The sequence below is a fragment of the Sylvia atricapilla genome, chromosome 22 (assembly GCF_009819655.1).
Source record: "Sylvia atricapilla isolate bSylAtr1 chromosome 22, bSylAtr1.pri, whole genome shotgun sequence".
Lineage (NCBI taxonomy): Eukaryota > Metazoa > Chordata > Aves > Passeriformes > Sylviidae > Sylvia > Sylvia atricapilla.
Window position 1 is genome coordinate 1995376 of NC_089161.1, and position 22225 is coordinate 2017600.

Genomic DNA, 22225 nt, shown 5'->3' on the forward strand with positions numbered 1-22225 from the left:
AGAGCTTGTCCCTGGCTGGCACTGCCACCCCCAGCTCCACCCCGGGACACTGGGCTTGCTTCAGCATCTGCAGTCTTTAGACTGAAGAGTTAAGTGACTCCACAGGCACTCGATCCAGTATTAAATGAGAACACATCTCGATGGATCAAATACTGGCTGGACAAACAAGGAACTCCCTCTTCACTCCTACAGACCTCCTCTGTCAAAGGGGGAGCCTGGTTAAAATGTTCCTTGTGACAACTGCCTCCCTGCTTGTTCCTGCAGCTCCCAGCTCGTTACCACAGGGACATTTACAAATAACGTTTCTATTTTCTGATTGCATCATCTGAATCAGGGATTTAACGGCTACAGGGGCCAAAGGGCAGCACGCCCTCGGGGTGGTGGGGAGGGAACTTTGTCACAGACGGGCTGTGACTCAGGAAGGAGTGTGATAAGAGATGTACAGGATTATCCCGTGTCCTCTGGCTGCTGCCTTCCTGCTCCCTCCATTCCCCAGCTCTGCACTTGCCCTGAACCAGCCGCTGCTTCCTGACAGAAGTTCCACCTGTGGGGCATTCTGGCTTCCCCAGAGAGGATTCTGCTCTCAGCCAGAATTCAGCAGAAGGCAAATATAGAAATACAAAGTTCCTGGACAGCCAGGATCTCTGGCAAGTGTCTGACAATATCCAAGGAACGGCACAGGAATATTCCCCCTCGACCACATATTGGACTGTACACTGTAAAAGTGACTGGCCAAATGATTTGGAGGAGAATAAGTTTCTTGAATAAGAAACTTTATTCTGGTCTTACAAGAGAAAAAGTCAAGGAAAAAGTTTTTTCCAAATCCTACAAAAAGCATCTGAAATTGGAAAAAGATAGAAACTCACCTCTGTGGGTGTAAACCAGATACTCCTCCTGATGGAATGCCCACCTTTGGGAGACATGGGATTAACAGCAGGTGTAGCTGCTTGGGACCCTCAGTAATTCTTTCTTCTAACACAAGATTACTGTCACAGAGTCAGCTGGAAAATGAAGCTACTGGCACCAGCGTTTACAGAGAGCTTTGGGTGAAACAGAGCAGAAATGTCACATGGCCCCTCCTTCTCATATCCCTGCTGCCCTCACTTATTCACAACAACCTCCAACTCTTCCCACGTTTCACCAGGGATCTCCCAGCAGTGAAACCTCCATCCTCCTTTCCTCCTGGCCTGGATCCCTCAGCCAGTGGGAGCAGGTGCAGACACAACTCTTGCCATGAGCAGGACTCGGTAGGACTCTGTGATGTCACCTTTGACAGTCAGGAGGGCTGACACGAGCGGGGGATCACTGATCTGCAGAAAGAGCCACACAGAAAACCAGCCTGGTGTTTTGGACATAGGAGACAGGAGCTGATCACTTCTAAAGTCTGTTTCACATCTCGGTGTTCAAGGTACCAGCTACAGCTACAGGTGACAGGTTACAGCCACTGTGCTGGCTCCTCTCTGTCCCCAAGTGATGCTCACGCTGCAGGCAGTGACTCAGCATTCTGTCCCCAGAGTGCCACAGAGGCTGTCCCCACGTCACAGCCATGGCAGCTGGGCACAGCAGCAACCTCTGGGCTCCCAGAGGGGGCTGGAAGGAAACGGATCCTGTCAGCCCCCAGTGAGTGCCCAGTGTTGGGAAAGAGCCAGGGGTTACCAAGGGGCACGATGAGGGCTGGATACATCCTGCCAGGAACTTGGCTGCCTCTTTCTGCGTGTGATGGCAGAAATCTTTTAATTTTGGAACCAGCTACTCATTCTGCCATCCCACACAAGGGGAGTCAGTGCCTCCAGTCTCCATGAGTGCCCAAGGAGGTGAATCAGGAAGGGCAATCACAGCCCCATGGTGTTATTGGGACATCAGATCCAACCTCTGCGATATAAGGCAGAAGTAGCCAGAGAAATGGGCACCTAAAGTATAAAATCCAAAGGCCTCACTGATTTCCAGGAATGTGCCAAAGGAAAGGCAGCCCATGGCAAGGAAATGTGTGGCAGAGTGATCCGTGTAAAGTCAGCTCTGTGCTGCCAGGGCTGCAGCAGCTCTGCCCCAGGGCCCTCCAGAGCCTGTTAACAGCAGCAGCACTTCGGCCTTTGGGCTCTGTGACAGTGACCTGCAGGAAGGGATCCCTTTGGGACACAAGTGGCTCACCCCTGTCCTTGTCACCACACAGCCAAGCACAGCCTTGGGCAGGCAGGAAGGCTCCAGATCATCCCTGTGTTCCCAGCTTCTGTTCCCAAAGGGGGCTTTGTACCCCCCCTGCTCTTTCAGGGACCACACAGGAGCTGTCACCTGACTGTGTCCAAGCCACCTGTGCTGCCCACACCCAGCAGCAGCTGTGGGTGACACCCCAATGGGAGCTGTGGGTGACATCCCAGTGGGAGCTGTGGGTGACATCCCAGTGGGACCTTTGTGTCACACCCCCAGCAGGACCTTTGGGCCACACCCTGACAGGAGCTTTGGATGACACCCCAAAGGGAGATGTGGGTCACAGCCCAACAGGAGCTTTGTGTGACACCTGCCAGCGGCTTTGTGTCACAACTGCCAGGAACTTGTGTGACACTCCATCAGGAGCCCTGTGTGACACCCCCCAGGATCTCAGTGTGACACCCCCCAGGAGCTCAGTGTGACACCCCCCAGGAGCTCAGTGTAACACCCCTCAGGAGCTCAGTGTGACCCCCCCCAGGAGCCCGGTGTGACACCCCCCAGAGCCCGGTGTGACACTCCCCAGGAGCTCAGTGTGACACCCCCCAGGAGCTCAGTGTGACACCCCCCAGGATCTCAGTGTCACACCCCCCAGGAGCTCAGTGTGACACCCCTCAGGAACCCTGTGTGACACCCCCCAGGAGCCCGGTGTGACACCCCGCGGGGTGCCGGTGCCGGTGCCGGGCCGTGCTCACCTGCAGGTCGGCAGGTGGCACCCACGAGACGCCGATGCGCTGCCGCTGCCCGCGCTCCAGGGCTCCCTTGGGGCCGTGCAGAGAGAACCCCGCCCGCTGCAGCTCCGCGCCGCTGTCCAGGCTGAACTCCACGGCCGGGCCCTACACACGGACACACGGACACACGGACACACGGACACACGGACACACGGACACACGGACACACGGACACACGGCACAGTCACACCTGTGCCGCACAGACTGCACTGCCCCTGCCCCAACTGCCCCTTGAGACTCCAGCTATCCGCTGTGACAGTCATTGGGTCACCTCGTCACTAAATACTCCAATAAAATAACAGGATTATTAGAACTGTCATTCAGTTCTGGGCTCAAAATGCTGAATTCCAGAACTGAGGAAGCAAACTGCTAAATTAAGTTTGTCGCTGACTTAGTATGATAATGCTATAAACCCTTATATTAGCCCCTGAAAAATAATCCTTTTGAACATTGATGCAAATGCAAAATTTATCAGAAACACTGAAAGCTGCTTTTTAAATTTTCTGAAATTGTGAATTTTAGACAGAAGGAACGAGCTGCCCTTTGCACTGTCAGGATCCCACCTGGCACAAACCTGCAGGTTTTGTTTCCCTCACCTGCTTGGCTGCCAGCACAGGACCTTCTATGGCCCCGACGGTGATCTCTGCCCTGGCTGGCTCTGCTGAGCCCTCCACGTACTCCAGGAGCAGGAGAAGGGACCTCACTGCTTCTTGTGGCCCTAAACAGACAGCGACCAGATCAACCCTGGGACAGTCACACCCGAGCCTTTGGCAGTTTGGAACCAACACAAATTGCACCAGGATGGTTCGAAACTAAGTGATGGGGCAAACTCAGGAGCTGGCACAGATAAAGAGATGCTTTTACAGAGTTAGTGAAGAATCAAGGGAAAGGAGGGTTTGGATCATTTGCAATTGCAAACTGCAATTGTTACTTGATTATCAAGTTCCAGGCTCGTTTTCTAGCCTATGGCACACACCTCTGTGTACTTTATTCCTACTTATGTGTGTGTGCCTGGACTTATTTACAGCTCAGGAGTCAGGAGCTGTCTCTGAACACAGATTTGCATTCTGTCTCTGAACACAGATCCTGTCCCAAGAAATTAAGGAAGAGTAACTTCAAATGGTTGAAAGTTTCATAACAAGACAAACAGGAGAATCCAGGATATGTAATTATATATGAAATAATTTCTTAAACATTTAATACACCTCAGAGAAACGGCAGAAAGCAAATGCATCTTAATTCTTCATAGTAGTATTACATTATAATAATGTTTGCAGGGAAGCTGCAGAATTGGAAGATGATCATTAAGAGAGAACTGCATTAAAAATGAAGAGAAAAACTTTCCTCAAGAGAAAGTTTCATGGGTTTTTTTTCTGTACTATGAATATATGCTGTAATGTAATTTTTTTTTTCTAGAAAAATTGTCTTTAATTTCCTTTTTTCTTAAAGGAACATTCCCATGTCTGATCCCTCCCTGTTCCATAATAAAGTGGTGGCACTTTACCTCCTTTCAGTGCTTCCTGTGGTGCCACAGGTGAGGTCACAGCCAAGGACTCCACAGGCACATCCAGGGGCAGTCCTCCCTCCACAAACATGAGGTGCTCCCGGGCTGCTCCCTTCAGCTGGATCTCGTGGGCTGTTTGCTGGGTGACACAGAAAGTCCTGGATGCAGGTGACAGCTCAGGTCACCTGAATGAGCCAGCAGCAGCAGGAAATGGTGACATCACCTCCCAGGTGAACCATCCCAATGATCCCGGGCTCTAATGCAGGAGTTCTGCACCTGCCCCTCCACTTCTCCCACTCTGGCACTTCTGTTTTACACAACCCGAGAAATGCGCCTCAGGAGGGCACTGGACAAACTCTTTACACAAATGCCACTAAAGAGGCCAAACTTGGGTCAAGTGTCCGTTCATCCTCAGCTTATCCCGACTGCGTTTCTAACCGCGATCCCAAGGCAGCAGCAGCTCTCGCTCGGCCCCAGCCGGTTTGCAGTGCTGCTGCCGGGCATTAGTGGTCACTCTGCACCAACTTTTGGTGTCCTGGCAGGGGCGCAGGGCTGCCCGTGGCGCGGCCACCTGCTCATCCGGCCGGAGCATTCCGGGGCAGCTCCGCAGATGGAAGCTGGCACCGAGCGGCTGCGGGAGCAGCTCCCTGGTGCTGCTGCTCCTGCCGCAGGCGGAGCTCCCTGTCCCCTCTGCCCTGCCACTGAATTCTCCCTGCAGGAGCCCCGTGCTCAGCTCCCGGCCCCTCCTCATCGTGCCGCGGGGGAGGACAGGGATGGACCCCACGTCACTGGTTTTAGCAGTTAATAAGGGAATATCTAAACCTGGAAAATGTCAGAGGGCCCCAAACGTGCCCTTTCTTCCCCACATCAGTTCATCCAATATTTAGACTGTTTTCATAATCCTGATTATTATCTCACCTTGCCGAAGAGCAGAACCTTGAGACAGTCGGAGTAGTAGAGACTTTCATGATCAGGACTGAAAGTAACAACAAAATCCTGGCTCATCCCAGCCTCAATTTTTCCTTCTCTTGGAGAGACACTGAACACGCTGAAGCCATTATAGTTCTGTGTTCCTGGTAAACAAAAACGAGGATACAGATAAGAAAAGAGGACAGCTCCATTTTACTGCTTCATAAATTTTAAACCCATTTAATTCTTGTTGGAATAGCAAATAAATAAGAGCTGATACATGGCTTTGCAGCAAAACAGGGTGTTAGAAACACCTGATAAATCCATCCTTCAGTTTGATGCATTCATCTCCAGAGGAACTGAAGTAGCATCACTGACCCTTCCTATATTCTGACGTGTTTTTACAGAGATGGACATCTTTAAATGTGATCTTTAATATGCAATTACTGTGTGGGTTTATTTAGATTCAAACACTAATATCTCCTTACTTGTGGGCATTTGCTCAGGCTGAATAAATTTACAGCTCCCCATACTGAAAGAATTACTACAGCTCCTACTGGGGAGCAAAATGAGATCTTTAATTTCAGGGCTGTGATGCCCCAGCTCTGACAGCTGTGTGGCTCTAAGAGGACACAGCAATGCTGCTTTACACCTCCTGAGTCTTTAGCAGAGGCAAAAGAGGAAAGAATTAAAGGAACTTTACCAACAATCTCTGTTCTGTGCAGAGGGGATGTAAGGAAGGATGGAATTTTCTGCCGGTCTCTGTCCCGTGTTGGTGAGAGGGACTCCAGTCGTATGGAGAAGGGCAGGGTCAGGTTGGAAGTGTTCTCTATCTGGGGACATTCATTCACACAACAGCATTTGCATTGAGGAAATTGATCCTCAGGCCTGTAAGATCCACAGTTTGCAAAGTGGCTGAATTTATTACACTGCATTAGTGCAGCTCTGTGTCCCCAGATGCCACCCAGAGGCACAATCAGTGCTGCCCATAAGGTGTCACACCAACCCCCACTCCCCATCAAACACTGGACTTTGGTTGTTGACACACTTGCACACAATCTGTGAGGAGACAGTTTATCTTGTCTTCCTCCTCACAAGAAGTGCTGCTGTGTTTGCAGTTCAGCACAGAGCCTTACCCTGACTGTGGCAGTCACTGTGTCCCTGGCCATGACGTATCCCATGTCCAGCACCTCTCCCACAGAGCACTCCGTGCTTGGCACCACCCCGTGCCCAGACAGGTGAAGGCTGAGGTTGGTCTTTGCCACCTGGATGTCCAGAGTTTCCAAGAACTGCCCAGAGGGTGCCTGGGTTAGTCCATCTGCTGAGGGAACCCTCAACCCTCCAGCTGACCCCTCCCAAAGAGCCATCCCAGCACCGAGACAGGGAACAAAGGTTTTTCCTGTTGGTAACACGTGTGTGTTACACACCTCTCACATCTCTCCTCCTTTCCCCCACTGCTGTTGTATCTTTTACTCACCCATTTATCCTCACGTGGACAAAAAGAGATGATGAGTGGTTTATTTTCACCTGGCTCCAGCGTTCCGACTGCTCTGACCAACAGGAAGGGGCCATTGGGATTGAGAACTGAGAATCCCAGCTAAAACAGTGCAACTCAAGGAAAGAAGTTCATAAAGATTGAGAAAAGGGATATGAGGACAGATTCTACATATTGTTTACATATCTTTGGCCTGAACTAAGCATCTATAAGCTTTTGAGAGATCAATAACTCAAGAGAGAAGATGAGCTGGTGCTTTAGTGTCCAGCAGTTCCTCCTGCAGAGGCAGGGTCTCATTAAGCAGAGGCTGGAGGCTGAGCTCACTTGCTCCAGTCAAGGATACTTCCAGCTTCCCTGGGGAGATGTTTTCTACTGTAATTCTCTTCATCACTGTCAGGCCTGCAAGGAGTGAAAACACTTCCCAAAGTGAGGATGCTCATCCCTGTCTTCCATTCCACCCCCTTACTCTTGCTCCTGCATGGGCCAGACACATCCCAGGCCTTTGGCTAAGGCACTACTCAAAGCTCACCAAAATCTTTCAGATTGGGCCAGTCACTTCTGGAGCTTCCAGGTCCATGTTTGGGGATCAGGTCTGCTCTTTCATGGGCCTCAGCTGGCCAGAGGCTCCTTGTTTTCCCCTAAATACCCACTAAGGGTATTCCTTTTCCTGTTTTCCACCTAAATACCCACTAAGGGCTAATTTCTATCCTGACTTTTGAAAATGCAAAACTCTGCTGGGAAGAACTCACTGTTAGAGAGAAAGCAGTCCAAACCAGAACTCAAATTCCATACCTACAGAAACGTCCCCAAAATCAGCCACGTTGATCCCAGAGTCAGAAGTGATGAGAACAGGTGGGGCTACAGCAGGGCAGTGCAGCTCCAGGTACAAGGTGTTGTGAGGGCTGCAGAGAGAGCAAAGGGAGCTGGGGAATAAAAGGGCAGAGCTCTGGGATCACACAGAGACAATTATTGCCAGGGACCTGCTCCTGTCACAGGTTGTCCCTGCACTGGTGTGACAGCACAACACAGGGCTCTGTGACCGACTGTGCCTGAGCAGAGATGAGCTCCAGCTGCCTCAAAGTTTTCACACAATTATTCCTTCAGCTGCTTTGATATTCATGTGTTTGATTCTTATCCAACTGGTGGGCTGGGAGCATGAGTTTCTACCACTGAGCTATGAAGTAATTAAGATCAGAAAACAAATTTCTCCCCCAAAATGAATAAATTAGCAAGCCCACCATTTCCCCCTCACATCTCTGGGTTATCCAACTGCACCCACCTGCAGGTTAAGTTCCCAGAGCCCTCCTCTCCAGTGGCGTGGCCACTTGCAACAGAGCATGGGATGATGTATTTGTTAAAACTCCCTCTGAAATTCATCGTCAGGGAAGCCTGGGCTGCCCTATAAGCATCAGAACTAGAGAATCCAGGAATAAGAATTACCTCAGTGAGTGAGAGAGCAAGAAAAACATCAAATAAATATCTGCCGAGCTATTTGTGATTATTGTTTCTTAGTCACGCATTCAAATTTGAATGTAACAGTGAAACCAAATGATGTCAGTAATGGACCCATCCTACAAAGTGGTTGGCTTTTGTTGCCAAAAGAATAAAAATTAGGAACCCAGATAACAGATGTCACACTAAAGATTGCAAAACTTCAATACAATTTGCTTCTGTTGAATAAATCAAGCATTTCAGTGTCTTCCAGTACTTCTACATCATTTCAGTGATATGTAAACACACAGGATCACATTCCTCTAATGCAATATGTAGGCAATACTTCTAAAATAGGGATTTTATTTTTACATTCTCTGTCGAAAGTGTTTAAAAATTATAATTAATGGATTGCAATCAACATGTGATTTTAGTAAAAGACATCAAAACATCCAGTACAGCCAAATGCCTGGCGCTTCAGTATGTCTTTACTTCCAAATACCTCCCAATTCCTGAGACTGGCCAGGAGAGTTGAATTACCTGCTGTACAAGGGCCCTCAAGTATCAGATTTTGGATGGAAGTCTCCCAACCTGCAGGCAGCAATGCTGTTGGTGTTGACTCTCCCCGAGGTGCTCACACTGCACAGGGACTGTTTCAAATGCACATTTCCCAGCAGCATTTCACTGCCAGCGCTGATGCTGACCATGACTAATGTGCTGGACCGTGTAAGCCCTCAAATTAAAAATAGAAATTACTCCCTGCTGTGGATTTGGGCCATCAGCTGGTTCTGGTAGATCTGTTCAGAAGAGGTTTATTTGAGGAGTTTCTGTTGGTCCCCAAGTCGAGCTTTGCAGTTGCCCTTTCCATAAACCCCGTGCTGGCTCAGCCCCATCCCCCGCACAGCCCCAGCTCCTGCTCCCTGACAGATTCTTTGAAGTCTTCAATCCTTCTGATGCATAAAGGGATTCTTTGCCTCACATGAGAGGGTACAGCTGTGTGGCTCACAAGCAGCACTAATTTTGGAAACAGCCTCTGCAACACAGCTGAAGCTGTTCCCTCGCCAGTTTGCTTTCTTGTCTACCTACAGCTTTAGTAGATTTATTAAACTACTTCTAAAGAGAATGTTGTCTGTGTAGTACAAGATGCTTCTCTTGACTTACTCGGGCTTTAACTCTTGGGGTTTTGGCTCATTAGGGATATTTACTGCAGCCAGGCTGGTCTTGCTTCCAGCCCTTCCTCTGGAAATGGAAACACTCGATTTCTTTCGCTCTTTCCTTGAATCTTTCTTCTTTTTACCCGTGGGAGACTGAGGGGTATCACTGGAAATCTGACCAAGACCACTGGAAATCTGATCAAAGACACAGCCAAGGAGGGGACAAGGGACAACAAGATGATGGTGACAGCCCACAGACAGTACCTACTACAGACAAATTTCCAATAATGTAAAAGTTAAAAATTAATTTGAAATGGACATATTTTACCCCCTCTTAGAAGAAGAGATCTCCTCTTGGAGCAGATGAGTAAAAGTCTCTTATCTCATGGGAATTTTACCTGTTTATCTCATAATCAAAGACAACCATAGGTGCTCACATAAATTAACTGACCTAAGGGTTGCATCCAAAGTCCATGGATGCTGTAAATCTTCAGGAAGTGTAAAAGACTTTTTAAGAGTATTTCAGTAGGCATTTGCAATAAAACCCTCTAGCAATACTTTGGAAATACTTTATGAGCATGAAATTAAATTATTGCTCAGTGAACAGGCCCCACACTGAGTGCACAGTCACACTTTTGTCCTTCATAGGCAGGTCCTGCATGGACCACGGGCTTCATTAATACACAAATAATTTTATGATAAAAATACCATCCAGAGAACCAAATATCTGGAAGTGACAGACCAGCAGCGTGTGCTGTTGTTAGCATTCCTTACTTGTGCTCCTGCCTCTGGCACAGCTGCTGTGCTGAGCCTCCGTGCTGCCTCCTCCCTGATTTGCTGATCCGACAGCGCCGGGCTGAAGGACACTCGGATGGAGCTTTTCTGGGAATGGGAGAGCACACACAGCAGTGAGGGCAGAGCCCAGCCCTCAGACACGTGTGACACCTACACAGCTCAACAGGAGCACACACAGAGCAGCACACGATTCACACATCCTCAGGATGAGGGCATTTGCAGCTTCTTTGGAAGTCCGGGGATGTTACAGCAGGCTGGGTTTACACGGCCAATACTTTTGATATTTAAACATTCTTCACATAAAGCACAGTGATAACACTGGGGATAGAACACTCCCATAAGGCATTAGCTAGATTTGGTGCTTAACCCTCCTGTCTGACTTAAAACATTCTTTCAAACAACACAAAATACTCCAGCTATTCTAACAACAATTGATGTTTTGAGCTTTGTTTACAAGTGGCAGCCTTTGTAAGGATGCAGATGATCAAAGATTTGGCAGAACACACGACATTTAAAGTGAATTTACCTGCCCAGGCAGCACAGTTCCCACAGAAGGTGTAATGCTCACAGGACAGTCTTGGGGCACGTGGAATTCAAAGGAAGTGGGGCCAACAGGGACAGGGTCCCCAGTGCCAATCCGTGGGACAGGGTGAGTCAGGGGGTTCCCATCCACGTGGGAATTGAGCACAGCCAGAGTGGCTGAAGACACGGAGCTCAGGGCTGTAGCAGCAAACTGAACCAAGGAATGAGACAATTCAAGAGGTGGGTGGACTCCAACTGCTTTGCATGACAGCTTGAATTGTCTAAAAATAAACACATGATAAATTGTCTCAGCATAAAATAGTGTCTTAATCAGCCCGGAAAATAGGGAGCTAATCCTGTAGTCCCTATTTAAGCAGAATTTCAAGCTTGCAATGGGAATTTTGCCTAAAGATGAACAATAATACTATCTATTTTTAATGCACAATTGGCCAGAGTCCCTGCTTGAATTCTTCCTCTGTGAACTTCTGGAAACACATCCAGTCAAATCAAAGTTTATGCCATCATTATTGCAGAAGCACTGGCTTAATGCATAGAGCATTTTTACAGAAAAGAGTTCCTTCAGTAACTGTCCTGAAAAAGCAGCAGAACACTCCAGGTTGAGAGGCTGGAGCTTGGTGTGGGATAAAGATAAACTTGAGGAGAGGTGGGAAAAGTCATCTGAGTAAAGACAGATGTGGAAACCAAAGATGCAACCAACAGACACTGAGCAACTCTTGCAAGTGGAGAATTCCCACCTGGCTCAGGTGTTTATCCCAGCCTCACCTCCCCAGGGCAGGCAGGGATTCAATTTCTGAATGGGTTAACAGTGAGAGCCCAGTGACATTCAGGTTTTAGCTTCCCTGCTGCCCATCCATTAACACACCTGTTGATCTCTGTCCTGCAGGTGAGCTCAAAGCTGTACTCTTTTGCCTTGGTGGCTTTAAAGATTATGTCCAGTGTCAGGCTTTCCAGGGGAAGGATAATTCCAAATCCATCGTTGGGTTGAACTTCAGCAAACTTCAAAATGGCAGGAAAAGAGATTATCAGTTAAATTATGAGTTTATTAATAAATTAAAATAAGACATTACAGGCAAGATTTAAAGAAATTGCTATTAAATGTGGAACTGTAAGGGAAAGAGAAACCTTCCAAGGAGAAGTTTCTGTCTGAGTCAGTGCCCAGAGTCTGTGGGGCAGATTCCTCATCTCAAAGGAGCTCAAAAGGTATTAAATCCATTAACTCAGATTTTAGGAGAACCCCTTCTCCAGCTTCTTCCCATCTGTGGACATCACCTTGCTCTGATGTTTATCTACTCTTCATAGAAAACCGAAGGAAATATGGTTAAATTCTCAGCAGTTGCCCCATGTCTTTGAGAGCTGATTCATGTCTGAGCAGGGACACACCAGGAGCAGTTCCACATCCACAGCTGTGCAGTGGTTTGCGCTTGAGCTGAATTTGATTAAAGAAAGTCTCCCCATCACGCTTCCAGCTCCTCAGGAAACACATGCTGGGAAGTAAAGCTTTCATGAAGCTGGAGTTAACAATTTCTTTAACTCCTTGATTTTAATCCCCAAGCCAGCAGAAAACAGGACAATGCCTAACTAACTGCCAGGTTCCTCCAGCTCTGATGCCAACATACCAAACCATTTCACACTGTGATCACCCCACTATTATGGAGTGTGAAGAACCAACTTTGTCCAAAAAATTATCCAGGGGACCCAGCCCACAAGAACCCAGCAGCTCCTGTGATTAAATCTGTGCTTCCACATCAACTTCCAGTCACTCAGAAAGTGCCCAGCCACGGCTTGGGATGGTTCCCAAGGAGCACTTTGAAGGCAAAGCCTTTGGGCATTTGGTGCAAAGTGGGCACTTTCCTCAGCCTGAGGCCACAGCCACAGCCCCAAGAGTGTTTTATTTAGTGGTAAAAGCGTCCAAGGTGTTCTCTTAGGAGATCTCTTGGTGTAGAAACCCAGGAATTCTGATAGGAAAAGGTCAGGAACAGGAAAATCTCCTCCCAGGGGTTTGCACTGCCTGGCAAATGCAGAATGTGCCACCCAGGGAGATTGACACACTCCAGGACAGAACTCCACAGGGAGCAGGATTCCCAGGGGGCTGCAGGAACCAGTCATGATTTATTTACACTCACACCGAACACGTTCCCATGACACTGAAATCTATTTTGACAGCAGAGGAGGTGTGTGTGGGATAAGTCCATACCTCTGGCAGTCCCACAAATCCAAACTCCTGTGGCAAGATGGATTTGTTTGTTAGGATGACATTTGCCTGCACAGCTTCATAGATTGTGCAGTATCCAAAGTTGATCTGTGCTGGGCTGATCTCCAAATCAGAAGTAGTAACAATGGCATGGACAGTAAAATTAACTTTTATAGCCTGAAAACAAATGCAAGAGCACAGGATAAAAATCTCCATCCGTGGGTTGTAAGGACAGGATTTAAATGAACTGTCATCCAAACGGAAAAGTGCAAGAAAAAGTTACTCTGTTCCTTGACAGTAACATGAGATCAGCACTGAGGAGAAAGGATTTAACTTCCAGTTCAATCATTCATTGCAAACATGAGACAAGAAAAAACGATCAAATCTGTATTAGCACTTTAAGGATCTTTTACTATTATCACAGAGCCTCAATCAGTAAAAAACTAATCTAAAACTAGGTACCGTTAAATGAACATTTACTAAACTAATTTACATAAACTGTCAGTCTGATAATCAGTATCACAAAAATCTCTGACCTTGTCCACAATCAGGATTGTCACTGGGACCTCCAGGATTCCTGTCTCTGCATTGAAATAGCTCCCTGCATCTTCAGGAAGGGACTGCCTGAAAACCCAAAAGTACAAATCCAAAGTGCAATCAGTGCCATTAAAACAATCTGACTATTTACTAAGGGGAATAAGGAATTTTGATGGATGATTTCCGAACAGAAAGAAAACCAAACTGAATCCTGTTGCTTAAGGTCCAAAAGTTTTATTATTTGTAACTTTTAATCTTCATTCAATTGTCCTCAAATTGTTAAGATTCACCTGGTTAAGCAGCAACTCCACTCCTTCACAGAAGGGAATTCTCATTAAAATTCTGCTTGCGAGATAAATTCAAATATTAGAGAAAATGGAAAAAGAATGGTGGAAGAAAATACCAATCAAAAATGAGTGGCCTGTGAAGTCCCACCTCCTGACCAAGGAGGTAAAGAAGATGCAGTCAGGTCAAGAATATTCTGGACTTGTCCCAGGTTTCCTTCAGCCTGGATCACCCAGGCCATGCTCTGAGCACCAGGTCACGGGCTGCAAGGCAGGGATGTCAGAATGATTGACCTTGTACAGTTATATTGGACAGTTTTTTGGTTTTAAAGACAGGATTTTAGACACATACAGGATTTTAAAGGCAGTCATAGAGGTCAGCATCCATTTATCCTGTTTTTTTACAAAATGCCATCCAATCATTTAAAAATCTGAAAAATTAAAAGCTTACTCTCTAATCAGAATATAACCCCTGTGCATCTTTGCTGCAGCCCCAGCCCAGCCAAGGCAGTGGCTCCCTCTGACCACTGAGATGAATGATCAGCCTGAGGCAGAACCACTCTGTATTCCAAAGCAGAGGCATAAAGTGAACAAACCTGGAGCCCAGAAGTGCCTGATTCCCAAGCAGCCCAAGAATTCATAAGGAATATGCAGGTTTTCTGTAGGTGAAGCATTTTGCTGTCACAAGCTCCATTCCAGAGCTTCAAGCCAAGACAATACAAACCTGGAGCATTTTTAGCTCTGCTGCTCTATTTTTATCTCAGAGCAGCAGAGTGAGTTGCTTCCTGTTCTTGGGTCTCCACAGTGCTCATGTTCTACTACTACTCATGGAATTGCATGCAACTCTTTAATGTATTGTTAAAGAATAAAAATAGCACCCACTCAGTCACCATGGTGATCCAAAATCTTGCTGTTATTTTGCAATAAGGGCGATGTTCAAAGGTGTTGGGAAGTTCTTTACACATAGAACTGAGGTTATGTGCAAGGGAGGAGTAGAGCATCAGCTTTCACTTTGTCACAGGACATCTGAATAGCAGAAGAAATTAATCTATTTCATAATCCAGAGGGGGAAGAAAATACTTGTAACTGCATGGACACAGAGATGGACTCTAAATTAGCTGCTGTACCTTGGGGAAAAGGTCCTGGAATCCTTCAGAAAGTTCTCTGAAAATGGCACAGTTGAAGAGAAGCACAAAAGACAAATCAGATTTAAACTGCCAGTACCTGCAGGACTAGTCCTAAATGCAGGGAACTACACGATCTGGTGTTTGGGAATTCTGAAAGGCAGCAGAGTAGAAAACTTGCCTTCAACTAAACAGGAAATGTTGGCTTCCAACTGCCAGAAGCTGGATTTTGGAACACGTCTGTGTGCACAGAACACCCAGGAGAACTTCCCAAGCCTTCAGGCAGCTCCCTGCTCCCTCAGCACTGCTGAGTGGGGGGTTCTTTTCCCTTTGGTGTCACTTGTCATACAGCTGCTCTATTAATAGAGCTCCTAATGCCAGCTCACTGAGAGGCCCTCACGGAAATGTGTCACTGGCTCAGTGCTTCCCCTCAGCTCCCAGCATCAGGTCTTTAAAACTGATCCGTACCCTCAGCCAGCCAGATACTTATTTCGTGTGTCAGAAATGCCTTAATCTCATCAAATCTCCTTGCTGTAGCTTTCCTGGTTTTTAAAACGAAGATTAAGGTTCTAAATCCTAGCTCTGTTTCCATCCCCTCGGAGAGGGTAACATTACTTCACAGCAGCTGAAGTTCAGGAACTGGAATATGTCATCATGTTACTGTTGTAATCTGATGGGATTTGAGATGCTGCAAGAACTGTAAATACTTCTAGTTCTTTGGATACCAACCTAGTGAAAATTTTGCAATCAGCGTAGAATCCAGAGGTGCTGAGCACATCTGTGAAAACCCAAACACTATGGAATTAAAAACCCACATCAAAGAAGCAGCAGGTTTGCAGTGGCAGTCAAAGCCAAAGACTGAAGGATTTGGCTGTAAACCAAAATTAATCCCATATGTGATGAATTATTTTTTGAAAAGAAATGTCCTGCTAAATTCTGTGAGGATGGCAATGATGAGGTAAATAAAATGAACAGGAGCCGATGGGAACTCTGGTGCTACAATTTTTAGAAACTGGAATTGTTTCCTATCACTGAGCTATGTTTGTATTTGTCGATGTTTCTTAAAATGGAGAAGAAAAACTTGCTGGGATAAAGCTTTTAGCATCAGGAGATGTTACATAAAACACCACGTGAAATTCATTATCAATACCTTCATCATTTGGAGAAAAATGTACCTGGGGAGGAGAGATATGGACAGGAAGCCCAACCACTCTCACCTTAATTAGCAAGCACAGGAGTTCTTGTCCAGAAATTATTCAATCAGTGATCCATGAAGCAGCCACCTGCCTCAATAACCTCCCTCCTGGACAAGAATAGCTTCCCACAGAACGGGAGCAGCCTAGCAGGATTGTGAGAGCTGGGATTGTCACAGCACTGCTGTCACCACAGGGAGGGCATTGCCTCACAGCCCTGGCAGCCAAGTTCATTTCCTCCTGGAGCATCTGGCAGCTTCCAGGGGCACAGGGGGGAGACCAGACCTACACTGCAGCAGCACTGTGAGCTCCAGCCTGGACAGCAGGAGGGAACAACAACCCTGCTCAGCTTTTCTGACACCGTCTGAAATCCTGAAAGATTAGAGTTGGATTAATGTTGGTTACCTGGGCAGGAACTTGAGCTGTGCACTGAAGGATGACTGAGGCTGGATGTAGCCCGTTTTTGGAAGCAGCTCCATGTGCTTGCTCAATTCTCTGCACACCTCGAACTTCAAACGCAGCGTGGTTGTTGCTCTGCAAACACATCAGAGGTGCTCGTGTGGCTTTGAGGCCACTTCAGTGACTCGGGAGTCTGAGCCCTCCCGCCCCCACCCCTGCATCCTAGTCAGAACAATCCCGAGCTTCCTTTGAAAATGATGGGCATGGAAAACTGCTGCAGCAAGTTCACACAGTTGTGTTGTCTTTTAAGTACAGAAAACAAGACTTGGAAGTTCTGTAACATACTCAGCTGTAGCAAACTGCACAAACTGATCCAGAGAACTGTCAGAGCTCAGCACAGTGCTAAGCCAGGTCAGGGGCAGTCAAAGCCAAGCTATTGTGAAACAGCAGCTGATTATTTGCTCCTAACACACACTGGATCAATAGGATGACTGAACCCTGGTGATTTCTTTAAACAGATGTAACCTGTCCTCCTCCAGCAGAATTCTGCAGGGCTGGAAGTCACAGCGTGGCTGAGCTGGTCCTGCCAGCTCCTCTGCTAAACCCTGGGATCAATTTGCCCTGGGGATGGCACACTGGAAGCCAGGAATCCTCTGCCTGTCTGCTGAATTCTGGCCCTATCCTAGCACAGCAATAGCCATGGATCATCCCCTTGCTTTGGAATTTCATGCCTAAGTGCAAAATTGCCGAGCAATTTACAAATATTTCAGCTTGTCATTCTCCTTCCCCTGGACTGGTTTCCAAGCTGTCAGGCCAGATGGTCTCCTCTAAATCAACAGCTACAGCAAGTGGGGCTGGGAGCCTGCAATGATTTCTGACTGTTGACAATCTAAGAGAATTATATACTACTTCATTAAATCAGTGCAGATTATAACCTGCCAAAGAAATTACTTTTCAAAATTATTTATATTGAACATGATTCTGATAAGACACTTTCACCCTTTATGCTGCTTATTTATGCTGCCTGATTACCAGGGTCTTCATGACCAGAAAAAAAAACCAACTAAAACCCAGAACAAAACCAGTATTAGAGTTATTTTACAATTCACCAGAGCTTGCTGGGACATTCCAGTTCCAGAGGTATCTGACTCACTTGGAAACTTTATCTTCCCCTTGTGCTACAGTCCTACAAGTCACAGCCAGTGGGATACAGGCAGGGTCCAGGAGGAATCCTCCTCCTGACACACCAAGGGAAGTGTCAGGAGCTCCTGGAGGGAGAAGCTGCTCAGGCCACAACAGAATGATGAAATCAATCCACTTTTGCAGGATAAAAAGTTGTAAATGGTATTCCTGCACATGAAATATACTGAATTTCAGTCCACCTGACTGTATAACAGGCAATTTCTCCTAATTATGGAAATGGGTGATAAATCAAAGCCTTGACTTGCCAAGGTGCTAAGGACAGGCTACTACACAAGAAGTGCTCTTAATTTAGTGAAATTTGGCAAAGGATCAGCAGGATTTTTCCCTCAGTTAAGAAGTTTTGCCCTAAGCAATTTGACAGCTTCTATCTTTGGGATCCCCTTGAACCCTTAAGTTTTATTAGGAGAGTTATTCTGCTTCTATACTTATAAGTTTTATCCCTGGGTTATCTAGACCAAGTAAAATCACTTACATAACAACTTGTGCTTGTCATATCTGTAAGCTGAATTTCTGAGATAACAGCTTTACTCATTTCTTTCCAACTGTGAAGAATCTCTGCAGTCTGTAATTCTGGTAAGAGGTTTAGAATGGATGCCTTCCACAGAACCAATCTCTCCCCCACCCTCCCACAAACCCACCCCAATCCTATTGAAATAGACTCTAAGAAATGCAAATTGTTAAAATAAGAATTCCATAGTGACTGCATTAGGTGGAGGGAAGACACCCAGCACCTGAAGACAATTAAATGTTCCCATAACTACTTTTAATAGCAGGAAATCTCCAGAAGCCAAGAAGCTGGAATATTCCCTTTATATCACAGTGCAAACAGAACCAGTCCTCGGATGTGACTGACTTGGACTTTGAAACACCCAGATATTTTCCCCCTGTCAATCACTGTCTGGTCATCCCAGTGTAATCAGAGGGATCTGTCCTTCATTTAGTGCCTCCATGGGTCAGAAAAAGCTGCACCTTTCCCATTTGAGAGTGAATGCAAAAGGATTGACATGATTTATCCAGCATCCAATCTCAGGTCTGAAAACACTCATGAAACTGGCTTCCAGATCATAAGCCCCCCCAGGACTTTACCTGAAAGCAAAATAGCTGAGAAACAATAAAATATTCTTACATAAAATTTCCTGGCTGAATCAACTCAATGTGCACTTAATTTTAGACATATTTATCTCCCTAAATGTTTAGGGTGCAAATTCTGCATGAGGAAACTGTGGGTTTGCTATTCCCCAGGGGCTTCACAGCTCTCCCAAAGAACAGAAACAACACTGGGAATCTGGCAGGAGTGGGGAGGTGTGTGGATACCTCATAGCTCAGACTGGTGTTGGGGGTCTGGGTTAGCAGGATGTTCAAGTTTTCCAGAACTCAGAGGGCTTTCAGGATGTGCTCCTGCAGTGTCAGGGCCAGAGGAATCCCCAGGGCAGCTCACCTGCAGCCCCAGGGCACCCCAGGGCAGCTCACCTGCAGTCCCAGGGCCAGAGGAATCCCCAGGGCACTCCAGAGCAGCTCACCTGCAGCCCCAGGGCAGCCCAGGGCAGCTCACCTGCAGTGCCAGGGCACCTCAGAGCAGCTCACCTGCAGGGCCAGGGCACCCCAGGGCAGCTCACCTGCAGTGTTAGGGCCAGAGGAATCCCCAGGGCAGCTCACCTGCAGCCCCAGGGCACCCCAGAGCAGCTCACCTGCTGCACACCTCGATGCTGTCCTGGTACAGCTGCTCATACAGGCAGATCTTGAGGTCCACGCTGGGCTGGGGCACCCAGATGGGCAAATCCACAGAAACTCCAATGGCACTGAAGCTCAGCTGGCAGGGCAGCAACAGCAGGGGATTAGTTCTGCTACTCTCAGGTTCTTACTGACTTACAGCAAGAATTTCTGCTATAAATTCAGCTGAGTGAAATATTTTACTATTCATAGTGCAACAGGTTCTTTAATGAGGCAGACCTGGGAAAACCAATTGCAAAGGAAACCTGAGATGTTACAGTGCCCCAGCAGAAAAACACAATTATCCTTTGGGTTGGATTCTTTGACAGGGAACACGAAATAAGAGCATCTGCCCATGATATTGAGAAGAAGTATTTAAAGTGCCTTTAGCTGAAGGGAATGGGCCCCAGTCCAGGCTCCCTCGGGGCTGCAGCTGATTGAGGCAGCACAGAAATGCAGGGAAGGCAGCACAAGGCTGCTCTCCCTGCAGTGACCCCTCTGGCACCAGCGCCCTGCAAAGCTGATCCTGGAGGAGAAGGTGCCCACGGGAGCCTCAGCAGGTGTCTGCAGCTCCTTCTGCAGCCCGAGGGACAGCCAAAACTGGCTGCTGAGCTTCTGGGAAGTTTGTCTTTAGTTTTTGGCAAGCTTCTGTGAACTGTTCCAAGCTGAATTTGGCTTCCAATAAAATTTAGAATCACAATATGCTGAAGTGGTAACTAAAGTTGTCATCTCTTCCAGCTTTCACACATCAGCTTCACTACTGCCTGCTAAATAATTCCAATTCTGATAGATCAGAAAGAAAATAAACTAGGTGGGTTGGGAATAAGGGAGAATACTTCCATATTTGTTTCCAGGAAATTAGATGTTTTCCCATATGATGTCTGATAAAATGGGAATATCAGGATTATCTGCATAGAAATTAAGAGAATGAGCAGGTTTAATAAACATGCTGCATCAGAAGTAAGAGCTATGGCATACAAAGCTACCTCCCATCAAACCACCTAATACAAAATTCTTGAGAAAAGCACAAATGAGAAGACTTTAAACTATTTTACACAAGTTTTGAAGCAGGTCACTCACTGGTTTGCAGTCTGGGTTGTCAAACACGATCACAAACTCTGCCCTCACGTCCCCAGGGACAGCTGGGACAAACAGGATTGGGATTTTCACTGAGCTGAAGGGTCCAATCTCACCCTCAGTCACCTGAACAACAACAATGAAACTCCAGAAATTGCATTGGAACAAAGAGGAGGTACATACTCACTATACACACCTGGTTTGTAATTAAATTGAGCTCACTATGCACAGGAATAATCAGAATCAGAACATTAATATGGCTCATGTTTGACATTTCCCAGACATTCTTCCTGCCCCTCCTTGCGTCTTGTCACCAGACTTTAACCACAGAACCACAGAGCAGAAAAAAGTTAAATTGTGGGAAATGTGAATGTAAACAGAATTTTTGAGCTCTGTATGTCTCTATAGATAAGAGAAAGGGGAAAAGTATGCTGTGATTTCATTTTAAGAATTCACTGTGATACAGTGATGTCCAGTGGGCTTGGAATGACCATAAACTTGAGCATTTCTCACCACAGCAATTTATTTGATGTAGGCTTAGCCTAGGGAAATCTTGTCTGGATCTCAGAGCATTCATTACCTTTCCAAGCATAATTTCAATTGGCATCTCCTCAGGAGAAAGTTCCAACAAATTATCTGCATTGTCTGCGTCCAGATCTGATCTGGTATTTAATTCTCCTTGACCAAGTTGTTCTGGGGAAAGAAAGAAACACAAAACAAAACAAAATGCTGAATGTGTCCATCAAAAAAGAAAAAAAATTCCAACAAAGCACAAGTATGTTAATTTGAGTCAATACTGCAAATCCAGGCAGGTATATCAGTGATGGGAAAATTGAAAGGAAATATCTAGTTTGGAATTCTATCTGAGGCACCTGAGCCTTCCACTGCTGAGTAACAGTATGAATAGCTCAAAAATACAGACTCAGCTGGAAGTGGGTATGGCCTTCAAGAGGAATTTCAGTGGGATAAAGGAATGCAGCCAGGACGACCTGCAAAAACCATCCACAACCTTTCCATGGAAGTTTCAGCTTCCTGAAATTGGAATGATCAATACTGGGAAGAAATGTTAAAGAACATAGATAAGAAGCAAATTAAGAAAGTCTTTCTTCTACAAGGCTGGATTTTATTAAGTACATAGTAAACATTAGGAATGAGATGGAAAATGTCTGAGGAGGTTCATCTTTCTGCTTCCTTGTTCCTAGAATTACAGACTACAAAAATAAACCTGTCATGTGGATTGCTATTCTGAGAAGTGGGGATTCAGTTGCTGAGACAAGGATGATAACAATTTTGCAATTTCTGAAGCTCGTTGGGTTCTGTGTTCTTCTGAGACTGAATTGTTGATCACTAATGAGCAGTGAGGTTCTCTGCTGCTTTTGATATAATGGTGTCAAGACATTATTTTTAGTCATTTTCTGTGAGGCAGCATACAAAGAAACATAACATTACTCCTGGAGTGATGAGCTACTTAATTTACTGAGTAACTTTGCAAAGTGAATTGCTCAGTTCTTTACAGGAGACTACAGCTGGATAAAGCTTAGCCTGGGGAAGTGCAGGGCTGTGTTCCAAAGCATCCCCTCACCTGTGGCACTGCTGCTCTGGGGCTCCTGGGCTGCACAGGGGGTCACCCCCTCCCTGGGCTCAGCACAAATATGCTCCCTGTTTGGATCCTCAGCTGCCACAGGACTGGTGCTGCCTTCCTCTTCAGCACCACAGGCACTGGAATGTGGAGTGACCTATTGG

General features: G+C 46.5%; 1 protein-coding gene across 1 annotated transcript in view; it reads right to left on the reverse strand.

Annotated features, from left to right (window-relative positions):
* Positions 1–469: 469 nt before the first annotated feature.
* The window catches only part of CFAP74 (cilia and flagella associated protein 74), a 36386-nt gene continuing 14630 nt past the window's right edge, over positions 470–22225 (reverse strand). Inside the window, exons 17-38 of the mRNA XM_066334198.1 lie at positions 22065–22218; positions 21063–21175; positions 20486–20608; positions 19384–19505; positions 16499–16627; positions 13492–13579; positions 12959–13132; positions 11627–11760; positions 10748–11024; positions 10201–10308; positions 9434–9621; positions 8121–8255; positions 7634–7743; positions 7185–7240; positions 6824–6943; positions 6483–6635; positions 6050–6179; positions 5356–5510; positions 4438–4576; positions 3530–3651; positions 2898–3038; positions 470–1310 (exon numbers count right to left, since the gene is read on the reverse strand). Of these exons, the coding sequence (XP_066190295.1) occupies positions 1197–1310; positions 2898–3038; positions 3530–3651; positions 4438–4576; positions 5356–5510; positions 6050–6179; positions 6483–6635; positions 6824–6943; positions 7185–7240; positions 7634–7743; positions 8121–8255; positions 9434–9621; positions 10201–10308; positions 10748–11024; positions 11627–11760; positions 12959–13132; positions 13492–13579; positions 16499–16627; positions 19384–19505; positions 20486–20608; positions 21063–21175; positions 22065–22218 (2985 nt within the window). The 3' untranslated portion in view covers positions 470–1196. The remainder of the gene's footprint in view (positions 1311–2897; positions 3039–3529; positions 3652–4437; positions 4577–5355; positions 5511–6049; positions 6180–6482; positions 6636–6823; positions 6944–7184; positions 7241–7633; positions 7744–8120; positions 8256–9433; positions 9622–10200; positions 10309–10747; positions 11025–11626; positions 11761–12958; positions 13133–13491; positions 13580–16498; positions 16628–19383; positions 19506–20485; positions 20609–21062; positions 21176–22064; positions 22219–22225) is intronic.